We start from the raw sequence: 26,558 nt of genomic DNA, 5'->3' as shown, positions 1-26,558 counted from the left end.
TATCTATTCGAATTAATATTTGTTGTTTTCTTGACATGCTTTGAATTAATATTTATGCTTATGTTCTAAATTTATATGTATTGTTGTAAGATTTGTTGGTTCGTGTGAGATGGAGGTGGCTGATTCAGGTTGTGTGGAGGGTTGAATTGAGGAAACTAGCCTGAGTTTGTATGGAACAGATTATTAGTGCCTAAGCACACAAACTCAGTGATTTTTTATGATAGTTGTGATTACTTGATAGTGCATATAAGGTGGTTGATAAAATGCTTATTAGAAATCCTGTGACTTGGTACTCTATTATCAGTGAATTTCTAGTAATGGACTGTATTTTAGTTGTGGTAATTGATTTCCTTGGGTTTTCTTGCCGTTTCTTATAATCTTTTATGATTGCCTTTTCTCATTCTAGTACCATCACAAATGTAGCAACTACTCCTACAATAGTAGTTTCTCCTATAGGAGCACCTTTGCTCACTCCTGGATGAACAAAAGAATGGTTTCCAATATGCCCCAATGAGTTGAAAACAACTATAGGGATGAAGTTTAATAATCTTGAAGAGGGCCTTGAATTTTATGAAAGATACGCATTTGCTGCTGGATTCAACACAAGAAAGTCTAAAACTAAAAGGTAAAGAAGAAGCAAAGAATTGAAATCACAGTATATCTTATGCAATAAAGAAGGATACACAGAGAAAAGAAAGCCTACTGTTGAAAACGATTTAAATAACAACGAAGGAGAAAGCAATGAAGAAAAAACTTCAATCAAAAGGAAAAGACTCGTTACTCGTGTTGAGTGCAAGACACATATTATCATAAAACATTGTGATGATAACAAATTCGTAGTGTCACAATTTCATAAGAGACATACTCATCCACTTTATACACCTAGTTGCAATCTATTCCAAAAGTAAGGAAGAAAAATGAACATATTGCACAAAATAATAATTGTGAATGATTCTAAGGTACAGCTTTCAAAGTCTCTTATGTTTCATGAATTCTCTACTTATTCTAATAAAAGTAGTATGCTCATTTGAAAAATGAGCATTTAATTATTTGTTTATTTGAAAAATGAGCATTAAATTGTTTGATCATTTGAAAAATTAGCATTAAATTGTTCAAATGAGCAAGCAAATAATTGAATTGTTTGCTCATTTTAAAAATGAGCATTAAATTATTTGCTCATTTGATAAACTGTTTTGTTCTTTAAATAGGTGAACATTGGTTTAGTTATAACTTTTCGAATGATGAAGGAAATTGTTGGTGGATATGATAACATCAGTGCATCTAAGCAAGATTTCAAAATTTTTCATAGAGATTTGAAAGCATACATTCAAGGAAGTGATGCTCAAATGTTCGTGGATAACTTTACCAACAAAAAGCTAATGTGGAGCGCTTTTTTCTTTGATTTTGAGATGGATGAAGATTATTGCCTTTGCAGAGCATTATGGGCTGACCCCCTTTGTAAAAAGAGTTACGCTCTATTTGGTGATATGGTATGCTTTGATACCACGTACCAAACCAATAGGTAATTCATAAAAATCACAATTCATTTTTATGTTATAACTATCTTAACTTAATAACTTTGTTTTAAATGAACTTAGTATAATTGTTTGCTTATTTCACAAATGAGCATTGACTTATTTGCTCATTTCAGAAATGAGCATTCAATTATTTGCTCATTTGACAAAAAAGTATTATTTGCTTATTTCACAAATTAGCATTGAGTTATAAGCTCATTTGACAAATGAGCAATCAATTATTTGCTCATTTTCCAAATGAGCATTGAATTATTTCAGTAGCTGATGACAATTCTGATTTTATAATCTGATTTCAGATTCTATTACAAATTGTGAGTGCGTGTATGTATGTGTATGTGTGTGTGAGTGTCTGTGTCTAAGTACATGTGTCTGTGTATTTATGTGTGTGTGTAGTTATTTGATCATTTAAAATTTAATCTGTATGTGTAAATAGGTACACAATGGTATTTACTCCATTTATAGGGGTTGACCATCATAAGAGCTGCATTACTTTTGATACTGGTTTCATAGCAAAGGAAGATATAGTGTCATTTGAGTGGTTGTTCAGATCATTTCTCAAGGCAATGAGTGGAAATGAACCGAATTGTATGATTACAAATCAAGATCCAACAATGAAAATTGCTGTTAAAAGTGTGTTTAACAAGACTGAACAACGCTTCTGTATGTGGCACAAAATGAAAAAGTTACCATATTAGGTGGAGAAATCAATCATGCAAGAAGAAACTGGTTTCCTAAAAACATTATGTGCTTGTGTTTGTCATCTTGAAATTGAACCTGCTGAGTTTGAAGAAAGGTGGAACAAGGTGATGGTTGGATACTGCTTGGAAGAACATAAGTGGTGAGGTTATATGTACTAGACAAGGAACAAGTGGATTCCGGTGTATTTCAGAGATGTGTTCCTTGGAGGAATAATGCGTACAACATCAAGATCCAAAAGCGAAAACAACTTTTCCTGCTCCTTTATCAATCCTCAAGTGTCACTTGTTGAGTTTTACTTGAGATATGAAGCTGCAATTGATGCCCAGAGACACACTCAAGATCAGAATTATAACGATTCAAAGCACAAATACCACGAGTGCAAAACACCACTAGGGATAGAAAAGCATGCCTCACATTTATATACTAACTCTGTCTTTTATGAATTTCAATATGAGGTTGAAATTGCTTGTTTTTCTTGTGGTGTTGATGAATTGAAGAAAGAAAATGGATTGGAAGTTGCAAAAGTAAGTGAAGGAAATCGGATTAGAACATTTGATGTTGTGCTTAATCCAACTAACTATGACACCACATGTTCTTGCAAGCTATTTTATAGACAAGGAATTCCATGTAGACATATGATTTGGGTTTGAAAAGAAAAAAGGTTTGAAACCATTCCTGAGCAATATATGCTACACAGATAGACTACTATGGCACTGAAAAAACCAATTTTTGACTTGGATGGAAACCTGTTGGAGCAATGTGCTAATTTAATTGACAAGAAAAAATTGTTAAATGATTTATGGTCAGAGATACACACTTGTGTAAGTTTGGCAGAAAGAAATGATGAAGATATTCAAGTTCTTGTGATAAATCTTCAAGGAATAAGAAAGGATTCGGAGGCTAAGAGGATTGCAAGGAATAATGAAACAACAGGAAGTGCAAACAACAAAGGACAAGACATTGAGCTATTGATTGTAGCTAGTGTGCCAACTAAAACAATTGTCAAACCTCCAAAATTTTCAAAGAATAAAGGGACCGGAGTTCATGTATCAAATGTAGAGACTTCAAAAGAGAAAGGGGCTGAGATTGATGTGCCAAATGTTGAAACAAGAGGTAGAAGTGAAAAAACGTTGAAGGGAGAAAAAGAAAAGGTTGTAGAACAAAACCAGAAAAAGAAGAGATTATGTAGAGGCTGTGGTGAATTGAGTAATCATGATATTAGAAATTTTCCAAACAAAGTATAATGATACTTTTATACAAATATAAAATTTAATATTTTTATATAAATATAAGATTTAGCATTTTGTATTTTTAATTTTTTTGAAATGAGCAAATATTTTGCAAGCTTTGTTATCTATTGATGTGCTCATTTATGAACACGTTTACTACCGCTTTATTGTGCCAAGTTTTATGCTTTTCAATCGTTATTATGCACATTACGCACGATTTTACCTTGTTCTTGTCTTTGGGGTTGTTTTGTGGTTATTTCAGGAGATTCGAAGACAACAAGGTCAACATCGATGCGTTGTGAGACTTTGGCACGCAAAGCGAAGACTTCCCTAGAGGACACACTGAGCTTGGAAGCCTCTCATCACTAGCTGTTACTCTATTTAGGCTAACCAAGACACCATTCAAGCAATTGGTGTTGATCTGGAGACAAAACAAGCTGAAACTGCCGAATCAAGCTCCATTCGGCCGAATGGAGAATTCATTCGATCGAATGGCCCCTATTTTCTCAAAGAAGACTCACCAAAGCTACTGGAATAGGCGAATGACGCACCATTCGGGCGAATGGTCCCGTTCGACCGAATGGACCCTTTATTCGGGCAAACCAACACAGAGAAAGTTCCTGAAATTATTCAAACATCGAGAATCGGGCGAATGGATCCTCCATTCGGGCAAATAGACCTATTTTCTGCGAGAACAGTATTTCTTCTCAAGCGAAACTCAAGGGCATTTTTAGGCATTCAAATTTCGTTTGCTTAGAGGGTATAAATACCCCACTTTCTGTAGAAACAAGGGGAGAGCCCTAATACATTCTCTAATATAGCTTTCTTACTTAGCCTTTTAAGTAAAAAAACCCTAGTTTATCATAGTTTTATTATCTCAATCTTTTATTTCAAGTCTTTACTTTCTAGTTTGGATTTTAATCTTGATTATTGAATCTTTGGCACCTCCTTATTGTAGCATCAACATTTGGTTGTAAGTATCAATCTCTTCATTGCCTTAAGATCATTTAATGCATTTACTTTGAGTTCATTTGTTGCATTTATTGTCTTGCTTTATATTTATTGTTAATCTAGAATAGTTTCTACATTACTTTTACTATTGTTAGTTTCTTTTGATCACCATTATCTATGGTTTTTGTTCTATTGATTATCATTGTTTCCTATTTTTCAATCATGTGTGAGTAGTTCTCCTTGGGGATTGATTAGTGAAACCCTAGGAATGTTTATGCTCTTTATTATTTAGGATTAGGGAAAAGATGATAATGATTGGTTCTCGAAACCCAATGCGAAGCTTGTCCTACAACTCCTCCAGAGACATAGGGCGATTATAGGTCGTTCGTTGTGATTTGTGGAATCACCAACTTCCTCTTGCACTCTTGGGTGTCTAAACTAGTTATTGTTTGATTTCCTCTGACCCAATATATGCTCTTTTGATATTGTGTTCCTAAGGTGAATCTAATCTCAACCCCTTTTTCTCCCCTTTGATTTATATTGTTAATCAACCGTGCTTGTTATTTCCATCATTAGTTTTAGATGCTCTTCAACCTACAAAAAATAGTTATGTTGAGACGCGGAGTTTATTGTCAACCTTGTCCTCGTGGTTCCATCCCCTACCCCACTATACTTGTGTAGTGCGTAGGTTGTTATAAGTATTGTTTGGTTCAAGGTTTAGTATAGACGACTGTGAATCTTGCTATCAAAATGGCGTCGGTCCCGAGGACAAGGCGTTATATTTAGACTCTTGTTGTTTTTGATATAGCTTCACTCTATTTTGTTTTCATAGTCATTTATTTTTGCTTGTCAGTACTTACCCTTGGTTTGCAGTTTTGTTTGCATGCCCTATTGCACGCGCAGGTCAAATCAACCGTTAGTACCATACAATCCTGAGGTCCAACGTCTGAGAAGACAAATTCCACATTCTGCACAAAATCCTCCCACTTCCACAATGGCCGACGAACATCAGCTATTCGGTTAGTTCGGGAATCCCGACTCCCAATAATTCCAAGGGGGTGTAGTGCTTCCTGTTGCTGCTACACCTTACCAAATACACCCCCAGTTCACAAGGATGGTCAAGGAAACTCCTTTTATCGGATTGAGAAACGAGTGTCCTCTTCAACATCTCGAAGCATTCTTTGATGTCTGTGGACTTATCCCTCCTTGCCCCAACAACCCTGATTATGTTCGACTGATTTTGGGGAAATTATAAGGTTACATGGAGTACGGAGAACAATTGTGTCTGACAGAGACCCAAAATTTTTGTCACGATTTTGGGGAAAGTTGCAAGAAGCATTCGGATCGAAGCTATGTTTAAGTACCGCATTTCATCCGGCTACTGATGACCAAACCGAAAGAACCATCAAGACATTAGAGGATCTTTTGAGATGTTGTATTCTTGAATTTTGTGGTTCATCGGAGCAGAAATTGCCTTTGATAGAGTTTTCGTACAACAACAGCTATCAAACCAGCATGAAGATGGCACCAAACGAAGCCTTATACGGAAGAAAATGTCGAGTGCCGTTATGTTGGGATCAGATGGACCGAAATATGCCTGAAGGGCCAGATTTTATCCAAGACTCTATTGATAGCTTGAGGGTGGTACAAGAGAACATGAAGGCAGCACAAAGTAGACAGAAGAGTTATGCAGACAACCGTCGCAGAGCTTTGCAATTTGATGAAGGTGATAAAGTATTTCTAAAGATTTCACCAACAAAAGGGGTCCAATGCTTTGGGATAAAAGGGAAATTAAGCCCTAAATTTATCAGACCTTTTGAAATTTTGAATAGAGTAGGGGAAGTGGCATACGAACTAGCTTTAACCCCGGGTTTAGCTAGAGTTCATAATGTATTCCATGTTTCTCAGTTGAGAAAGTATATCCACGATCCATCACATGTGTTAGTTAACGAACCCCTCCAAAGTGATGAAAACCTAGCTTATGAAGAAAGACCAATTAGAATTTTAGATCATCAAGTGAAAGAATTGAGGAATAAAAGAATACCTAAAGTTAAAGTGCTATGGTCGAACCATCATGTCGAAGAAGCAACCTGGGAAAGCGAAATTGATATGAGAGAACGCTATCCCCAGTTGTTCATAGGTTCAAGTTTCGGGACGTAACTATGTTAAGGAGGGAAGAGTTGTAATAAAACCTTTTTCTTAATCTTAATATTTTGACAAATTCAATAATTGTTTCATTTTATTATTTTATTTTTAATGCCTGTTTCAAAATTTTATTCCAATCGTTTTTAAGTTCTTGATTTTCCTTTATATATAATTTATTTTTCTTAAAATAAATTATCTAAATAATAAGTCTAGCTAAATTACCTACAATAACTTAATCTTTTTATTTCCTATATTAATTTATGATTAAAAATAAAATATATATAATAATAATAATAAAAAGTAAAAATGTGAAAAGCTAGCGGCAAGACTAAGGTAGGTGCCAAAATAATTAGTCTTATCCTTTAGATAAAACCAAGAATAAAGATCTTAGATTTTTATTTTCTTACCCATGAAGTAAAATTAAATAATAGATAATTTTGCAATCAATAGCCCATAAATAAACCAAGTGTGCCGTGGGAAAAATAGAAGAGAAAAAAAAAATTTCAGAAAATTTATTCATAAAAGGCAAATTCCTAAAAAAACTCTAAAAACCCTAGAAAAATTGCTAAAACTCTAAAAAATTTTCTAATAATAGTATTTAGTGTTCATTATAGAAATTCAAGGGGAGGAAGCAAAAATTGTGGCTATAAATTCTACAACAAAGGAATTTAATTAATAGTAAAATTATTAAAGGTATGAATTCTTACATATATTTATTTACATAAAATTATGCTCATAAATTTTATATGTGTTTATTATAAATAAATTAATATTTCTGGAAATTTTGGTGAATTAATTCATTGTATATTATTTTATATGAATTATTCATTTAAATTGCCCAAAACCGCATAAACCGAAATAATTTTAATTAACATAGTAAATATTAATATTTTTAAACGAAACTTTTTCTGTACTTATATATATATATATATGAAATATAAGCTGTGTATTAATTTCGTGAATTATAGTGGAGTATAAATATTATTATTAATTTTTGCTAAAAAAAGCATAAAATAAGGAAATTCATAAATTTGGGTTAAAAATAATTATTTCTGGAAATAAATAATTTATTTTAGTGTTACTGTACTTTCTTTTCATTTAAATTTTTTTTGTAAAATTTTATGATATTTAAATTTTAAAGAAATAAATTAATAATCTAAATTGTTATTGTAGGCAAAAAGAAAGAAAAATGAAAATGAAAATGAAAATTAATTTATTTTGGTGAATAAGAATATATGCCAACTCATATAATAAATTATTTATTTTAAAATATTTTGTGTCGATTTTGATCTTAAGGGAATTAATTATTTATGTATTAAATCTAAAAATAGGCTATTAAGAAATTAATTAAATAAAATAAAATTTTATTTTTTAAAAATTTGGATAAATGGGCTAGGATCTATAATAAACCCAATATGTCCTTTTAAAGACATTTTTAGTATTTATTTATGATGGACCTATTTATTTTATCATTTAAAATCAATAGACATTTAAGAAATTGATTATTAAGAAATTAATAAAGCTTAATTGAAAATTTATCTATAAATAAATACTAAAGACCCATTTAAGTTTTGATTTAGTTTAACAATAAATGATTATTTATATGTAAGTTGTTATAAATAAATTTTCTATTATATGTTATTGTAATGTTGCATTTATATGAAAATAGTAACATGATAATAAAAAGGTTTGATACTAAGGAAATGTCGAACCATGCTTCCGGCATGTAAAAAACGTGGGACATGTTTTCTGGCACGTAAAATACGGCGAACACAGTAAGATTGTTTAACCTGACCTGTGGCTCAGCAACATTGTACTAGAGGAGTAACGACTTCCACTAAGTTACGGGTTTTGGTTTACCTCACCCTAACAGGCCCTTACATATATCAAACAAAGATCATATGTGTTACATTCATTAAATAAGTAATCGGATTCCATGCCCTAATACTCAAGCAGAAGTGTTAGTAAATCACGCTCTGGTACTCAAGCAGAAGGACCAGAAGTTTAATATATTTAAATAAATCTAATCTTAAAATGAATTACCTATAATACATAAGATACCTTGCATATTATTTATTATGATGCACTTATCTTTGCACATTACTTATTGCAATGCATATATTTTCTATACTTGTATAATTGCTGTAAGTTTTTATACTTGGTTTTTTTTAAAGCTGACCGATTTCCATCGGCTGTTCCCATATTTCGGGAGCAGATGCTGCATGTAACTTTACATGAAGTTATTAAGAAGCTATTGTATTGTCTATGTGATGTTAGTATATATGTAGTTTATATTACGGGTACGTAAAAACGATTATTATGTATTAAAGAAAGAGTAATACGTAAAATTATATTTTAATGATTTAAGTTTTCTTTGTTTTTTTCGAAAATTCTGTTTTGTTTTATTTTCATTTTTGTAATAATCACGGTTCGATAGACATCCGCTTAGCATTACTTATTATTATATTACTTTAAACCTTTATTTGGAAAAGGACTGTCCGTTACACTTGGTATCAGAGCCAATGTTATTCGAACGGTCGGATCTTCTATCCGATACTAGGAAACACCGTGATAAATTACGTTTCTGAAAAGAAATTTTGTATTTTAAATGAAATTTGTTTTATGTGTTTTATGTGCTAAAAAAAAAGTGATTTGCGATTTAAAATATAGCTTACGCAACACTTCCCTACTTAATTAAAGTATGCCAAGAGGTGGTAGTAGAGGGTGTATCGTAAGAGGTGAACCTCTAGAGACGAGGAACAATTTTGCTGAAGATACGACGCAAGATGCAAGAGTTCAAGCTCTGGAATATCAGTTAAGAATGGTGGAAAGGAATAATGAGAGGCTGTTGGACTTAATGGAGAGGCAGATGAGTCGTTCCCATGAAGATGATGAAGGGAAATTTTATAAAAGATTGTCTAGTCATCAACCTCCAAAATATGATGGAGAACTTGATCCAGTTCGCTTTGAGGATTGGATTGCAGAAATGGAGAAACTATTGGAGGCTATAAACTGTCCGTCAAGGATGAAAGTGAAATTAGCCGCATTCTACTTAATTGGCACTGCTGAATTATGGTGGAGGACTGTAAAACAAACTGCCACAAATTCTACTTGGGAACAATTTATAAAGAAGCTTCGTGATCAATTTTACCCCCCTCGCTTCAGAGAAAGAAAGAGAATGAATTCTTCTTTCTGAGGCAAGGAACTATGTCAGTGATCGAATACGCAAGTAAGTTCAGAGAGCTAGCTAGATTCGCTACCGAAATAGTGATCTCTGATCGGGGAAAGGCGATTAGATTTTTCGAAGGTCTGAACCTCAGGATCCAAAAAGGCACTCCTAGATACCAAGATTTTGATGATCTGTACAATCAAGCCTTGGAGTACGAGCGTATTTTGGAAAAAGAAGACGGGTTTAATAAAAAAAAGAATGAATCTAGCGGGGGCAGTAGGTACATGAAGGCCAAGAGTGAGGGAAAGAAGTCGTTTCAGACTGTAGCAAGGCCGACACAGTGGAAATATAGGTTATGTGGAAAAGATCATCGAGGCCGAAACTGTAATGGGAAGATTATATGTTACAAGTGTCACAAGGAGGGACATCTGGCTAATAATTGTGGGGAAACGTTCAATCCAAGCAAAACAATATCGGAAGCTGCAGGAAACAGAGCATTTGGCACTCAGAGGAATAAGACTAGAGCATCCGTAAGCCTGCATGCAATTGGAGATCATTATGATGGTATACACCAGGAGTTTGAAGTTGAAGCTAAAGTAATTTCTGGAAAATTTCCTGTTGGTAATTTTACAGCAAATGTTTTGTTTGATTGTGGAGCAGATAGGTCTTTTATTTCTAGTGCTTTTCTCTGCATATCTTCTATTTCTTTGAAACCTCAAAAATCCCACTTGTGTATCAATTTACCTGATGGTACACCTTGTTTTTTTCGAAAATTCTGTTTTGTTTTATTTCTTTTTCGCAATAATCACGGTTCGATAGACTTCCGCTTAGCATTACTTACTATTATATTACTTTAAACCTTTGTTTGGAAAAGGACTGTCCGTTACAATCACCACTTGGGCTCAATTGAAAACAGCATTCTTAGGATGGTTTTACCCTACTGTGAGAACGCAAGATTGGCGTAAAAAGATTGTATCATTCACTCAAGAAGATGTAGAGAACTTGACTGCAGCTTGGAGTAGGTTCAAGAGGATGATACGAGCATGTCCTCATCATGAATATGGGGACAACCACCTGAATACATTCTTTTATGATGGCCTCAATGATACTACTAAGGCCCTTTTAGATTCGGTAGTGGGTGGCCAACCCTCCAAGATTCCATACAACCAGGTTAAAGCCAAAATTGAAGAGGTTGCCAAGAATAGTGCCTAGGGAAGTGCAAGGAGTAAGGGTCTACCAAGAGGGATGATTGACACAACCAACCTAGACTCCATCAGTGCAAAGATTGAAGCAATTATAGACAAGAAGCTGTGCAAGTTAAGCCTAGCCGGTAGTTCGAACACCTCTTCGGCGCGTGAAAAACACTTTGCATGTGCGATTTGTGGGGGCACCAACCATGATACTTCTTATTGCGGTGGTTCGAACTCCGAGCATGTCGCTGCAGTTGACTATGGGTGCTACAATCCAGAGGCACAGGTGATGAATTATGATAACTATGGGTATAATCCTGATCATGTTGCAGCCGTTAACTGTGGTGGACAAGGACAAGGGGCAGGGTACGTGTAACAACCGTTTACCAACCAATCATATAGACCTTCCTTCAATTGAAATCAAAACCAAGGAAACTTCCATCCGGGATATAATTGAAATGTTCAGAGCGGGTTCAACAATCGAGGTTTTCAAGGGAACCAACCGAGTGGAAATGCACCAAGGCCAAGCTCATATAGACCACCAGGGTTTAATCAAGGGCCTAGAGGTAGTTTTAATCTTCCTTTCCCACCTACTCAATCTCATCGGGGGGTTTCACAACAGCATCAAATCCACACCTCAAGCAATGATCATTTAGCCTCCCAAGTAACTTCTCTTGCTCAGCAGAACTAGAGTCTCACTCAGATAAATCAGACTCTCATCCATCAGATGCAATAACTCCAAGCTCAGCAAAAGTTGTTTGAATCTCAACTCGCCCAAATGGTTAACCCTCCTCCACCACCGCTATCCCCATCTCACCCTTAACCTAACCCATCCACACAACCTCCACGACAGCACCCGAACCCAAACCAACACACTGCAAAAGCTATCCACCTAAGATCAGGGATTCAGTATGACGACCCTTCATATCCAGTTGATGCACCTTTGGTAAGGGGTGGTGATGAGAAAGGAATGAATGTGACTGAGAAAGAAGAGGAACAAGGTGAAAGATCAAGGGTTGACAGTGAAAGAAGTGAACCTACAAAGATTGATGATGAGGAAGAAAAGAAAAAGAGTGAGAAGTCGACAAAAAATGACGAAGAAAGGAAGGAGAGGATTGAGGAGAGAAAAAGGTTAGATCGCTTGTATGCTCCCCCACTTCCCTTCCCCTATAGGAGAGTGGAGAAGCAACTTGATGAGAAGATCAAGAAATTTCTAGAGCACTTGCAAAAGATGGAGATGAAGATTCCGTTTCTTGATGCAATGGCACAAATGCCTAAGTACGCTAAGTTCTTAAAAGACCTACTCTCCAAAAAGAAGAAGCTTGAGGAAGAAATAATCAGTCTCCCCCATCAGGTCTGTTCCATTCTACAAGGTAAAATGCCTGTAAAAGAGCGAGACCCCAGTCCACACAACCTTCTAATGAAGTTGGGTATTCTTTAACCAAAAGGGGCACTCGCCGATCTAGGGGCCTCAATTAGCCTTATGTCTTCCATCGCCAAGAAGCTACCCTTTAGCCTCAGACCTTCAAGAAAGACAATCCAATTGGCAGATAGGAGCATAAAGGTTCCAGAGCTTGATAATGTACCTATCCAAGTGGGGGAACTAGTGGTCCCTTGCGACTTTGTAGTGATGGAGATGGAAGAAGACCCTTATACTCCGCTCATTTTGGGAAGAGCTGTCTTGAAAACACTTCGGGCGGTTATGAATTGCCATGATGACACCATAACAGTGGAAGTAGCCCAGGTGAAGGTCGTGTTCAAAATTTCCGCAATCTTGAAGAAGCCTATGGTTGAACAAGTGTGCCGCCTTGAAGTTGCTGATGGAAAATTTGAGAAATATCAGAGAGAAATTGGAATCGGGTATTTAGAGTTTGATGTGGTCTCTTATGAAGAAGATGAGGAGTTGGAAGAACAAGTGGGAATGACCTAGGAATGTGCAAGCAAAGAAGCTAAATTTGAGCAACTGTGTGAGGTTAAGGAGGGTATCGTCTACAAGGGGGAGAGTTCCATGCCTCCCCCCAAGGTAAGTTTGAAACCCCTACCCCCTAGCCTTAAATATGCTTATCTTGATGTTGATGAGGGGAGTCCAGTCATAGTAAGTTCTGAGCTTGATAACACGTCGTTGGAAAAATTTTGCTTATTTTACTTAGAAAATATCGAAGTGTCATTGGATACTCACTTGATGATATTAAGGGGATTAGTCCAACCCTCGTTATGCACCGGATTCATCTTGATGATGAGAATTTCTCCTCGATTGAGCCACAAAGGAGGCTAAACCCCAACATGAAAGAGGTAGTTAAGGATGAGATCCTCAAACTCCTCAAGGCTGGCATCATCTACTCAATTTTAGATAGCAGATGGGTTAGTCCTGTTCATGTTGTTCGGAAAAATAGAGGAATAACCATTATCGAGAATGATAAGGATGATCCCAACCAGAGCCACCACAGGATGGCGAGTTTGCATTGATTACCGCAAACTCAACAAGGCTACAAGGAAGGATCATTTCCCTTTGCCCTTCATCGATAAGATGCTTGAGAGATTAGCAAGGCACAAGTACTATTGTTTTTTGGATGGTTACTCGGGTTTCTTTCAAAGTCCTATCCACCCTGAGGATCAACAAAAAAAAAACTTTCACTTGTCTTTTTGGGACTTATGCTTATAGGAGAATGCCCTTTGGATTGTGCAATGCCCCATCCACTTTCCAAAGGTGCATGTCTGCTATATTTGCTGATATGCTGGAAGACTTCATGGAAGTCTTCATGGATGATTAATCTGTTGAAGGCTCGTCTGTTGACACTTATTTAACACATCTTGAAAAAGTTTTGATGCGGTGTCAAGAGACGAATCTTGTGTTGAATTGGGAAAAGTGTCACTTTTTAGTACAGGAAGGCATTGTCCTAGGTCATAAGGTGTCTTTCAAAGGCATCGAGGTGGACCCTGCTAAGATAGATGTGATAAGGAATCTTCCTGTACCTACCTCGGTCACGGGAGTACAGTCCTTTCTAAGGCATGCAGGGTTCTACAGGCGTCTCATCTTAGGATTTTTGACCTTAGCTAAACATTTAAATGAATTGCTTCTGAAAAATGTCGAATTTAACTCTAATGAGAGATGCCTCAATGCCTTTAACCGTTTAAAGCAAGCCTTGATTTCTGCGCCCGTTGTGCAAGCTCCTGATTGGAGCTTGCCATTTGAACTGATGTGCGATGCCAGTGATATCTCTGTAGGTGCAGTTCTTGGCAGAAAAAGGAAGGAAGACACCGTGTCATATGCTATATCAGTAGAACACTGGACCCAACACAGCGAAACTAATTTACTACGGAGACGGAAATGATGGCGGTAGTCTATGTTTTTGAGAGACTGCGCCAGTATCTGATATGTTCTAAGGTTGTCGTATTCACAGATCACTCGACCCTGAAATTTTTAATGATGAAGAGGGATGCTGTAACACCCCAAAATTTCCGACCCCTTAACGAAACCAAAACCGTAAAGGACGGGAGGAAATTCGGGTGTTACATAAAAGAAAAAGGAAAAGAATTTAGATAAACGTTAAATATTAACTTTAAAAAGATGAGTGGAAATTTTGGCAACATCTGCCTCAAAACTGTGCGCCATTGTAGAAAAACAAAAGTTAATTTAGAAACTAATGAAGTAAAGGCACCAACGGCCTCTCAAAGCTATGTCACGGCGGAAGGATTCGTCGCCGGCTTCTCAAATCAACATGCCAAGCATGGATCGTGGTTCCAGTGTCGACGTTTGCGTTTTAAAAAGACTTAACTCCTTAAAACCATACAGAGTTATAAACTACGCAGCGAAAATACAAATATACGAGGGAGAACGCAAGGCCTCATAACAAAACATATACAACCAAAGTTCACAAAAGATAACAAAAACTTCAAAATCGAAAGATACGGTATGACACAGGGTATGCTTCGCCCTGATCACTCTCCCCAAATGTAATGCAATGCAAAAGAAGCTCCAGTACCTGCTACGCTTGTCTATGATCCCCCTGCTGCTCGACATTAGACCAAAGGCCAATGTGTCATAGCAGGACAATCATAGAAAGTCATCAACAAACAAACATAAACACAAACACGTACACGTCAGTAACTAGCATCAAATATACTAAGGCCAACTACTAGATAGGTTTATCTCATAAAACAACATAAGATGATTTCATAAAGCGCAAGCACAGATAGTAACCGTTTATCGGCCACTTATACTTCTTAATTTCATTACGTGCTTTCCAACCCGAACCAGGTGCTCTTGGGTAGAATGCAGGTCTTCACGCTCCTCTTTTCAAACATAAACTCTTGCAAAACACGCATAGTTCAACTCGACCAAGGCATTAACAGAATACCTAACACATGACCTTATAGAGCTTGTCTATCTTAAGGTAAGTGTGATCATAGTCTGTAATACCCTTGAGGTAACTTAACTTAGGCACACTTCTCACTAGCATAAACTATTCTATCAATAAGTATATGTTCTATCAAAGAGTAAATATTCTATCAAAGAGTAAACGTTCTATCAACGCGTAAGCTTTCTACCAAAGAATGAACCTTCAATCATTAAAAACTTTCGATCAATGAATAAACTTTATATCACTGAATAGTTTTCTATTAGTGGATCTTTTCTCTACTCCCTGGCATAGTGACACGGCCAAGAGCATTATCGGCCACGCGGCGCCCATGGCAAAGGTAACACCTCGGGTCCAACCTTCGGGAAAAACTAACACACTAGGGTACTAAACCAGTGAAGAGGCCACCATATTGGGGTTTGCAAGGCCCGCATGGTAACACCTCGGTCAAGGGGCGTTGTCGGCCACCCGGCGCCCCATGACCCAAGCATGCTCATACCCCCCTTACGGTGGTCCCGTCAAACCTCACCTAGGGGACTACTAAAACAACCGGACATAATCCAGTTGAGTCACGCTAGCTAATCATAATCTAGTACCTTATCAGATGGGAATAACTTCCACTCTCAACTATTAATGAGCGCCCTGGGATAGCAGCGCACCAAAACCCACTGAGCCACTCAAGAATATGAAATTCACCTATAACGGAGTCATTCTAACTCCAATTAAGGGATAATCTAATTCTTAAATAAATAAGGGGGTGGTTCCCGCCTTCTATCAACACTCTCATTCTCTAAACTATTCTAAGCGCAAGGACTTCATAGTTGATAGCTCTTCATATAAAGTGTACTCACTAGTACTTCATAGTTTCGATACAATGCATACTATCAAAATAAACAATAATGTCTTAAAGAAAATTGCATATAAGGGTTATTACTGCGTGTACGTACCTGTAAGTGTCACTGCAGGATCAAAAATCACAAAATCACCCAACTAAGCTCTACTTTCCTCTTACGAAATGGGCACCTATATAAGTTATGAGTAGAACTAATAAGTTCCCTTAACTACTTTGACATACCAAACTAAATACTACATTAAACGCTATCACCCATTCAACATGAGTTTCCGATTACTCTAGCACGCACACAACTCATTCAATACAAGTCAAAATCATTGACTCAACACAGCATAAGTCTTTCCATTAATTTAAAGTAGAAGTATGTGTGAATCGTTTCTTTGCACTAACTAATTTTAAGCATATCGGCTCACGTTACCCAAAAATAACCAATCATGACTAAATCTTACAATTTTAATATAATATTAATATAACGATAAAGCAAATCTTAGAGTTACCATATCGGGATATCATTTGTTGCGTTCTCCAAAGTTATTAAGAACTATAATCAAAACAACACGAAAATAACTTTAGCAACCATCGACAATAAGTTGACATTATGCTCTTGGCTTACCAATATCATGTATCTCTAACTTCAATAACAACCTAATAAGGGTATTTATAATTTACACAATCAAACCACAACAATTAGTAACTATTACTTCCAATTAACAACCAAAACCATTTCTATAGTCAACTGTAATAAAAAACATTACTAATTGCCACAACAATAATCAACCAAGTCTTAAAACTACTTATAAGATTATTGAATAAATCATCACACCACCCAAGAAGCATACAAACACACACACACTACTAGTAATCAGATATCTAAATAAACCCTAATCATTTCATGTTCAAGGATAATTCTTTTAACTATTACCCATACTAGAATTCAATGAGACTAATACACAATCAACACACAACTCATAAACATGGTAGATTCTAGTTAGAATTAGTAATTAATCAATTTGAAAAGTGAGAGATGGCTTACAATGGGTGAAACTAGAAAATGGGTCAAGAGGTTGGTGGTTCTTGTGGTGGTGGCGTGACTCAAGATATGGGTGGTGGAGGAGGGCTGCGCGGAGCCGATGGGGAAGCAAACCCGCGACCGCCTGCTGCTGGGGCTGCACGTGGGAGTGAGGAGGAAGTCGGGTGCTGCTTGCTTCTGCCGTGTGGAAGAGAAGGGAAGTTGCTGGTGTTTCTGTGGGCCGTGAAGCGGCTGGTGGCGCCCAGCTGCTTTGCTCACTGGTGGCGCAAGGGGGAGAAGAGAGAAAGAAGGAGAAGGAAGAGAAGGAGAGTGACGGTTCTTGCTTGAGTATTTAGGGTTTTCATAGGTTTTATACTCGTTATTGCTATTATCATCATCATTATTATTATTATTATTATTATTATTATTATTATTATTATTATTATTATTATTATTATTATTATTATTATTACTATTATTATTATTATTATTATTATTATTATTATTATTATTATTATTATTATTATTATTATTATTATTATTATTATTATTACTATTATTATTATTATTATTATTATTATTATTATTATTATTATTATTATTATTATTATTATTATTATTATTATTATTACGTTTCTTTATTTATTTACTTTTAACTCGATTTATTTTCTTGCGAGACCTAACTAAGTGGCTCACCTTTGTGTACTCACACATATAAAATAATAATTTTGATTCAAACCTCTTTATTTTAGAGGTCGCAACCGTATTTTTAATATAATTATATGTTAATATTTAAATTCGTATGTGAAAGAAATTTATTAAAACTACTTCAAAATTAATTTAATATAATTATAAAATACCCAAAAGTCATTAAAATATTAATTAATGACGTCAGAAAATCTCGGGGTGTTACAGACTACCCCCCTTAAAACGCGTTTCGTCCCCGAAACTAGAGTAATAAGAGTATAATTCATGAAAATTGTATTTCTAATAACTCATGAAGGTGTTTTAACGATTTTAAGTTCCATAACTGACTCAAGGATCGTGAATTTATTGACACTATTAACAAAAGGATACTCAATCTATTAGAATATTCATACATATCTAATTTTGAGTATTCATAATCACCTAAATTAACTCAACACCTAATCAAAACATGTAAATGTCACACAATTGACTTAACACAATCAATCAAATGCATGTAAAAATCATACAATTGACTCAACACGATCAATTCAAGCATGTAGATATAACAGAGATAGGTTCAAACAATCAATCAAAAGCATGTAAGTTTGTAATAGGTTGTTATCAAAGAGGCAAAAATGCGTGAAAACACAGGAGAAAATGCGTGTAAACGCGCGAAATTTTACCGCATTCTACCCCTCTTAAAACTTAGTTACGACCCCGTAACTTACTAACCTCGAAACATATGCAATGATAGTGGGGTTAGACCATGGAACTTTAATTATTTAATATCTTTGATCTCAGTAGTACACACCTTAGTATCTAGGTCTCAATATGTTCTAGTAAGATAACTTTCCTCAATGTTTACAAAAGTAATGGATCTAGCACATGTGCCTTTTAAAAAGTGTATCACTTGAGCTCGTAACAACACGAAGCGTCCTGTTATCTAATGTAATTCTTCAAACGACTTTTTCAATTCTACGTGACCACCTAAGGTCGTACTTTGTGATAATCTTGTAATTTACGGAAGGTTTAACTATTATAATTTGAACCATGAATGGGGGTAAAATATCAAAACAACAAAGTCCTAAAAGTAAAGTGCACGAAGTTGCTCAACACATAACTCGTATTATAATTAGACACCCTAGACCTTAGGATACTTGAATCTTACTAAACTGGTTGGTTATCAACTCCCAAATCGATTCACCGCTAACTTTACTTATCATAACATAATCTTAACCTTTTACTTAACATGAAATGCTCTTTTCATTAATCATATATGATCAAATCATTTTATAACATATTAAATCATACATCATGACTTGATTAATAGATTAACAACTCAAATTAATAAATCAAAACATAATACATATTTCAAGTATATAATCAAATTATATATAACACGTTTTAGCAAGTTACTATAGTTAATAATTATACGTTCACAGTCATGATACTAATACACATATTGTAATTATTCAATAATAACATCTTTTATGCATCATAATATCAAATTTTAATTACGACAATATAAGGATGATTTAGAATCATGAAGGGAAATGTCAAAGGTCACCAACAGTTTTCAGCTATTCATTTACCCTACGACTAGATATGTTGAAAGTATATAATTTATATCAATTAAGATCACGAGCTAATATATGATTAAAGTAATGCATCATGTTCATATATAACGACAATACTAATGGTACTAATAGGGTAATAATAATTGTGATGATCAACAAAGACATTTTATGTATACATAAAAAAAATGCAAGGTGAAAAATAACTGATGAACACACCTACATCACCGCAATTTCCAATATCAATAGCAAAGCAGTCATGTATCATACAATTTGATAAAGTTGTGATATCAACACTAATTTCACAATATCCAATCTACATCATAACATTTCCATCACAATACTACCTCTAACTATAAGACCGTTATCGCAACCATATGACTGCTACATTAATAATCCTAACACTATACTAAAGTACAACGACACAAGTCAACAAAATAACGCAACACTTGAAATTATGCATTACAATTATTCCTAAACAAACAAGTGGAATTCAATCGCCCTTCGACCTAAGATGCGAAACTTAAAACTGACAACTATAACATAATCGTTTGTATTAAAACACGTCAAAATTTCAAAACTCTTTTCATCAAATGCTTATTACGATTCAATGATTTAGTAACATCAAATTAAAACTCTTCTTAACACAAGTGCGAATATTATTTAACTCTCTTTATCGCATAATAACGATTGTGTATAATAATCGTTTAAGACATAATCCATTATCTGGATTCATCTCTTAAATTATAATTATTTGCATACTCATAGTCGTTTCTTCAATGTTTAGGTTTAAAACACCTCTTGACTTTTATTAGGACCACATTATCTTTAGTAACTCTCCAACTTATCACATCAATCATTATTAAAACAATAACTTGCATAAAGTCAGCTTCATTTAGAATCTCATCTAGGTCTTATCATTTCAATACACTGGCAGGACTATTAAATTGGTGATCAATGAGATACTCAAAAAGACTTAAAACATTTAACTGTATCTTATATGCACAAGGACGCTTATTCCACCTCATCATCACATTATTTTATCCTTATGTCTTGTAACAGCCCAGAAGGCTATGAGGAGAACAAATTATAATATCACTGATTCCCTTTTAATTTCAAATATCATTCTATCTAGCTAACATTTTAAGATCGTCACGATTCTTCTTCACATTATCATCCGATTAAAACATTCATCACTCCATATAAGCATTTAATTAGACAAAATTATCAATTTTAACTCCATAGTGCTCCCTCAAATCAATCTTTAGGCCCTTAACATGCAAATTTGTTTATGATGATTATTCTTTAGCTATCCAGTTTAATATAAAGTTGCCGACTTGTGTATGAATGATATACCATGTCTCAACGAAATACAAAACTCAAAGGACTTGCGAATGATAATTTTCTCCTCTGATACTCAAACTCAAAATCACCCATATTTTATCCAAAGAGCCACTTCAACTAGTTTTTTTTTCGACAAGCAAATAGTGATTGAAAGGTCGTTATCACTCGACAAACATTAAATACTATATTCATTATGAGGAGAGTTGGATGGTTACAAAAATTAAAACTAATGATAGGGGATCCTTATAGTATATAATTCATCAAAATATATAAAGTGATTAACTCAAGCTAGTAGGTTGACTTTAGTTTTTACTCTCAATTAATTCTTTAGGTCTCACTACAAGCATAAGCTTTTGGGTTTAGAACTGAAAAATATATATTACATTAACCAATTTAAAGCATCAGTCTCAATCACCGTATGAGATTGAAAACGTTCATTGGTAGACATGATTATGCCATCCTAAAACTCAACGCCAACGTCACTATAGCTAATTACAAAGGTCGAGAGTCTCAATTTAGTAAGATTATAACTTCAAATGAAAATATTAAGGCGATTCTAGTATGAACAACAGTACTAATGTGATAATTTAGTTCAACTGATATAGCATTATCTTTAAACACTTAGAGACGTTGAAAACAATCTCTTAACTTCAACTCATCACTATATGAAGAATATATCAATAATACTCTTATAGATCATGGTTCAAAATTGGGTGTTGAATTCTCAAACTATAAACTCTTAACATGCTCTTGAACTTCTCCTTAGAATTTAGGTTTTAATGCATCTATACTTTAACTATGACCGCATTATTATCATCAACTGGTTACTAAAACTTTATTTACAAGGTATCGCATACAAGACCCCTTTCTTTCATTTACAGTATATCGAATTCTTATTACACTTTAGCTCTTATCCTTATTCTAGTTCAAACTACTTACGATCATACTTGCACGGTGATTAAACATATTCAAGAGAATTATAATCACCACTTCTATGTTATAATGAACGAATGCACTTAATAAAGGGCATGCTCAAGCAGATAAATAAACAGTGGGTTCATGTATAGGATCAATATCAAAGCCCTTAAGCTTTATGAATACAATTAACATGAACAAATATTCAGACACGTAAGACTAAATTTCATATAATCATCACGAGCAAGAGGAAGTTCTCGATGCAACCAACTTCTCGAGAATTTCATCATTCATACTTCAAGTAATTTCTCAACGAATTTGAGGACACAAAGCGTCGAAAATAGAGACCACTGGCTCTGGTAACCACCTATAACACCCCAGAATTTCCGACCCCTTAACGAAACCAAAACCGTAAAGGATGGGAGGAAATTCGGGTGTTACATAAAAGAAAAAGGAAAAGAATTTAGATAAACGTTAAATATTAACTTTAAAAAGGTGAGTGGAAATTTTGGCAGCATCTGCCCTAAAACTGTGCGCCTTTGTAGAAAAACAGAAGTTAATTTAGAAACTAATGAAGTAAAGGCACCAACGACCTCTCAAAGCTATGTCACAGCGGAATGATTCGTCGCCGGCTTCTCAAATCAACATGCCAAGCATGGATCGTGGTTCCAGTGTCGACATTTGCGTTTTAAAAAGACTTAACTCCTTAAAACCATACAGAGTTATAAACTACGCAGCAGAAATACAAATATACGAGGGAGGACGCAAGGCCTCATAACAAAACATATACAACCAAAGTTTACAAAAGATAACAAAAACTACAAAATCGAAAGATAGTGGTATGACACAGGTAGAGCTGTCAATTATGAACCCGACCCGCTAAACCCAAAAAACCCGACCCGCAAAAAGCGGGTTTTGAACAAATATTTTAAAAAAGTGACCCGTTTAACCCGCTTTTTTAAACCCGCAAAAATTGGGTAAAAAAGGGGTCGGGTCGGGTCTGACCCGTCGGGTTTAACCCTTAAAATTTAAAAATTAAAAGAGGAAGAAAGGCGCTTCAACTTCATCCTTCATTTCATTTCAGGCTTTTCAGCAATTCAGATTCAGCCTCATGCCCTCATATCATTCCAGCCGGCCCTAATCTGCAGTGTTCTTCATCCTCACTCCTCACGCGATCGTTCCTTCTTCTTCATCCTCAGCCTTCCTTCTTCTTCATCATCTCCGTTCCCAGTCATCATCAGCCCTAAATCTATAGGACGTCGAGCTTCAAGTAGTAGCCGCCGCCGCCCTCCGTTCCCACGAAAAGGGTGTTTGCCATCACCTCTTGGACAATTCTTTTCTTCTTCATCATCTCCCACTCCTCAAGAAGGTAATTTGAAGTACCAATTTCATTTGTTTACTTGTTGATTTGTAGTTAATTTTAGATTGCGTATTCGGATTCTGGAAATTTCAGTATGAATCGATGTTTTCTTCGAATTCCTTGCGAATTTCTGGGCGTGTAGGTTCCAGTTTCTTCGAGGTTTTAACAATTTCGAAGAAATTGTTTAAATTTAATTATATTTTGGTGCTTGGTTTTTGTTGTTTGATAATAGTCTGTGTAATTTTGTGCCCATTAATAAAATTGTTCTGGATTGTAATTTGTAAGTAAATGGTTATGCTTCAAACTTTTAGTTGCTCTCTCTTTTTCTGCTTTTTAATTTCATTGTCGATTATTGCTCTGCTTTTTAAGTTTTGAATTTTCATATTTGTAATGTGTTTTTGTATTGTTAACTTAAGAACTCTATTTTTTGTCATTGGTGTTGTTTAGTTTGTTTCCATTGGGCATTGATGCCTTAATGCCTTTTATTTTACCCATAATTTCATTTTTTTATCTGTTGATATTGAAAATTTGATATTTTGACATTTTTGTATGCTTAAATGTTGTCTATTTTGTTCTTGTTCTTTGATTGTTACTCTTTCTTCATGCTTGTAAGACTAATAGTTGATTCTCTGCTACTTGGACTCGTTATTTAGGCTTATGTTTACGCTCTGGAATATGATTTGGATGCTTAGATGCTTTATTTTGGACAAAAAGATGGAGAATTTTGTTTAAATTGTTGCATCAGACCCTTGTCATCCGAATATTAGTGAATTTTGCTGTCATACCAACTGTATATCTTCTAGTGCATGCTAGTTCTTATCATTTCTTATCTAGTGAATTAACATGTAAGTAAGAGGTTTGTTTATTGATTCTTTGGTAGTTATTCATTGTGGATAAAATTTACAATTATTGGCATCTAGAGAAGTTGAGCCAAATGCTAATATAATGAACCTGTAATCTACATTGTTTTGTAGGAGTTGAGCCAAATGATGATAGTAACAATCCTGGAACAGATGGAAGTTATGGAACAGATGTTGAGACTCCTAACATTGGGCAAGAAGCTACTCCAACATTCGGAACTCGCAAGAGAAAATGGACATCAGATTGTTGGGACCATTACAATACTTTCGATGGTGATGAATTCGCTGATAAGAGGCCAAGAGCTTACTGTAAGTATTGTAATAAAGGACCTATCTTTGCCGACTCAATGTATGGTACTACTAATTTTAGACGTCACACTGAATCTTGTCAAGCTCGTGATAATTGTGATACACGTCAAATGCTCTTAGATAAAAAAGCTAAGCCTGTTTTGAAATACAATCCTATTGAGTACAAACAAAAGGTTGCTTTGGCTATCATTAGGCATGGATATAGTTACACTTTTGCTGAGCATGAAGGGAATAGGGATATCCATACATATTTAAATGAAAATTGTAAACCAATATGTCGAAATACAGCTAGGAATTGGACTATTAAAATTCATCAAAGGGAGAGAATACAATTACAAAAGGCATTACATGTTATCCCTGGAAAGATTTGCTTGACATCGGATATGTGGTCCTCAATTGTTGGTCAAGGATACCTTTCTTTAACTGCTCATTACATAGATGAGAATTGGAAGTTGCACAACAAGATACTTAATTTCTGTCATGTTCCTCCTCCTCATAATGCTCAAGTGTTACATGATACTATTCTTAATAATCTGAAAAAATGGGGAATACATAAGAAAATATTTTCCATTACTTTAGATAATATTAGATGCAATGATAATATGCAAGACTTGTTGGCAGATAGTCTTTCTGTTTTTGGTAGCTTGCCATGTGATGGTGAATATTTTCATGTTCGTTGTGGTGCTCATGTGTTGAACTTGATTGTTCAAGATGGATTGAAATGTGTTAGTGATTCTTTGAGTAAAATTAGGCAATTGGTTAGACATTGGACTTCTTCGGAAGCTAGGAAAATGAAATTTGCTGAATGTGTTTCTGGAGTTGGTTTGGATTGTTCTACAGGTCTTTTGTTGGATTGTCCAACGAGGTGGAATTCTACATTCATGATGATTCAAAGGGCTTTGGTATACAAAGTTGTTTTCTCTAGGTTAGGAAGATCGGATACATCAACTTCTACTTTAACTGAGGAAGAATGGTCTAGACTTGCGAAAATTAGTGATCTACTTAGGCCATTTGACCTTATTACCAAGCAATTTTCGGGAAGGAATTATCCAACAGCAAACTTGTATTTGATGAATGTCTGGTCAATTGAGTCTCTCATATTGAGTTATTGTATTATTGAGGATGAGTCGATAAGCAAAATATGGCGAAGGGCATGAAAGCTAAATTTGATAAGTATTGGGAAAACTATAGCATGATTCTTTCCATGGCTGCCATTTTAGATCCTCGCTTAAAACTTCAATATGTGAAGTTTTGTTTTGTGCAATTAGATGGTAGAAGTGCTGAATATAAGACTGAGAAAGTGAAAGAAAGTCTCTTCAAGCTATTTGAAGAGTATTCACAAGTTGATATTTCTCCCCTTGGTTGTACTGGAGTTGGAAGCGGGAATGCAAGTCTTGCAGTAAGTTTTATTCTTAACCTTTTGATATTATGTTGTACTTAAATTTGTTATTCAATAATTATTAATAGAAGTTCTCTTGTTTTGTAGGCGTTTTCATCTTATGAGAATTCTTCTTCTCAAGGTAGAACACAACTAGATGACTACTTAGGTGAGCATAAATTGGATCCTTTGTCGGATTTGGATGTTCTTGGTTGGTGGAAGGATAATGCTAAAAGGTTTCCACAAGTTGCAAGTATGGCAAGAGATTTGTTAAGTATTCCAATTACTACTGTTGCTTCCGAGTCGAGTTTTAGCTTGGGAAGTAGGATACTAACAAAATGGAGAGCTTCCTTACTACCGGAGAGTGCCGAGACTTTGGTCACAACCCGAAGTTGGCTATATGGATATGATGTTGAAAATGGTAAATTGTCTTTCTTTTTTTGCATTTTGAGAAATAAAGAGATTCATAGCTAATTAAATAGTTCATTTTTTATTTGTGTGAAGATAACAATTCTCTTGAAGACGGTGTTGAAATTCCGATTTTGCGGGATCCAAACAAAGAACCTCAAGTTATCGGCGTAGAAGAGAGCGGAATTGAAATTCTTGAAGATGATGATTTTTAGTAAATGTTGTCTTAGATTATCAAATAGTAGACTATGAACAAGTTTTTTAAATTGTAATTGTCATACTTTGTTGAACTAATTTTATTTTCTGTTTCATGCAACTTTTGATATGTACTCTATATAAGTTACAATTTTATCGTAATAGGTACATACTAATATATTATCGTAATAGGTACATATATTTATTAATATATTATCATTGTCGTAAATTATTTTTTCAAAAATGTGCAAAACCCGTTGGGTCAACCCGAACCCGACAACTTAGGGTCTTAAACAAGGTAGTCTAAACCCGAAACCGTAATTTTTTAAACCCGTTCAACCCGAACCCGAAAGTATTTTTATACAACCCGACCCGTTCGACCTGTTTGAC

The 26,558-nt window shown here is 35.0% G+C and overlaps 3 protein-coding genes across 3 annotated transcripts; all 3 read left to right on the top strand.

Moving 5' to 3' along the window:
• Positions 1-2,245: 2,245 nt before the first annotated feature.
• Positions 2,246-2,884, top strand: LOC130804979 (protein FAR-RED IMPAIRED RESPONSE 1-like). Its single transcript, XM_057669550.1, has 2 exons — positions 2,246-2,338; positions 2,393-2,884. The coding sequence occupies exons 1-2, from the start codon at positions 2,246-2,248 to the stop codon at positions 2,882-2,884; spliced, it is 585 nt and encodes a 194-aa protein (XP_057525533.1).
• A 3,111-nt stretch (positions 2,885-5,995) lies between these two features.
• Positions 5,996-6,574, top strand: LOC130804978 (uncharacterized). The gene is made up of 2 exons (XM_057669549.1): positions 5,996-6,148; positions 6,323-6,574. The coding sequence occupies exons 1-2, from the start codon at positions 5,996-5,998 to the stop codon at positions 6,572-6,574; spliced, it is 405 nt and encodes a 134-aa protein (XP_057525532.1).
• Positions 6,575-17,180: 10,606 nt separating this feature from the next.
• LOC130804977 (uncharacterized) lies at positions 17,181-26,237 on the top strand. The gene is made up of 4 exons (XM_057669548.1): positions 17,181-17,474; positions 22,914-23,027; positions 25,674-25,986; positions 26,070-26,237. Exons 1-4 carry the CDS (start codon positions 17,181-17,183, stop codon positions 26,186-26,188), a joined length of 840 nt encoding a protein of 279 aa, XP_057525531.1. The 3' UTR covers positions 26,189-26,237.
• Positions 26,238-26,558: the final 321 nt, after the last annotated feature.

Source organism: Amaranthus tricolor, unplaced genomic scaffold (genome assembly GCF_026212465.1).
Source record: "Amaranthus tricolor cultivar Red isolate AtriRed21 unplaced genomic scaffold, ASM2621246v1 ptg002336l, whole genome shotgun sequence".
In the NCBI taxonomy this organism is placed as follows: domain Eukaryota; kingdom Viridiplantae; phylum Streptophyta; class Magnoliopsida; order Caryophyllales; family Amaranthaceae; genus Amaranthus; species Amaranthus tricolor.
Note: the sequence above shows the minus strand (reverse complement) of the source record. Positions and strands in the feature narration are given on the sequence as shown.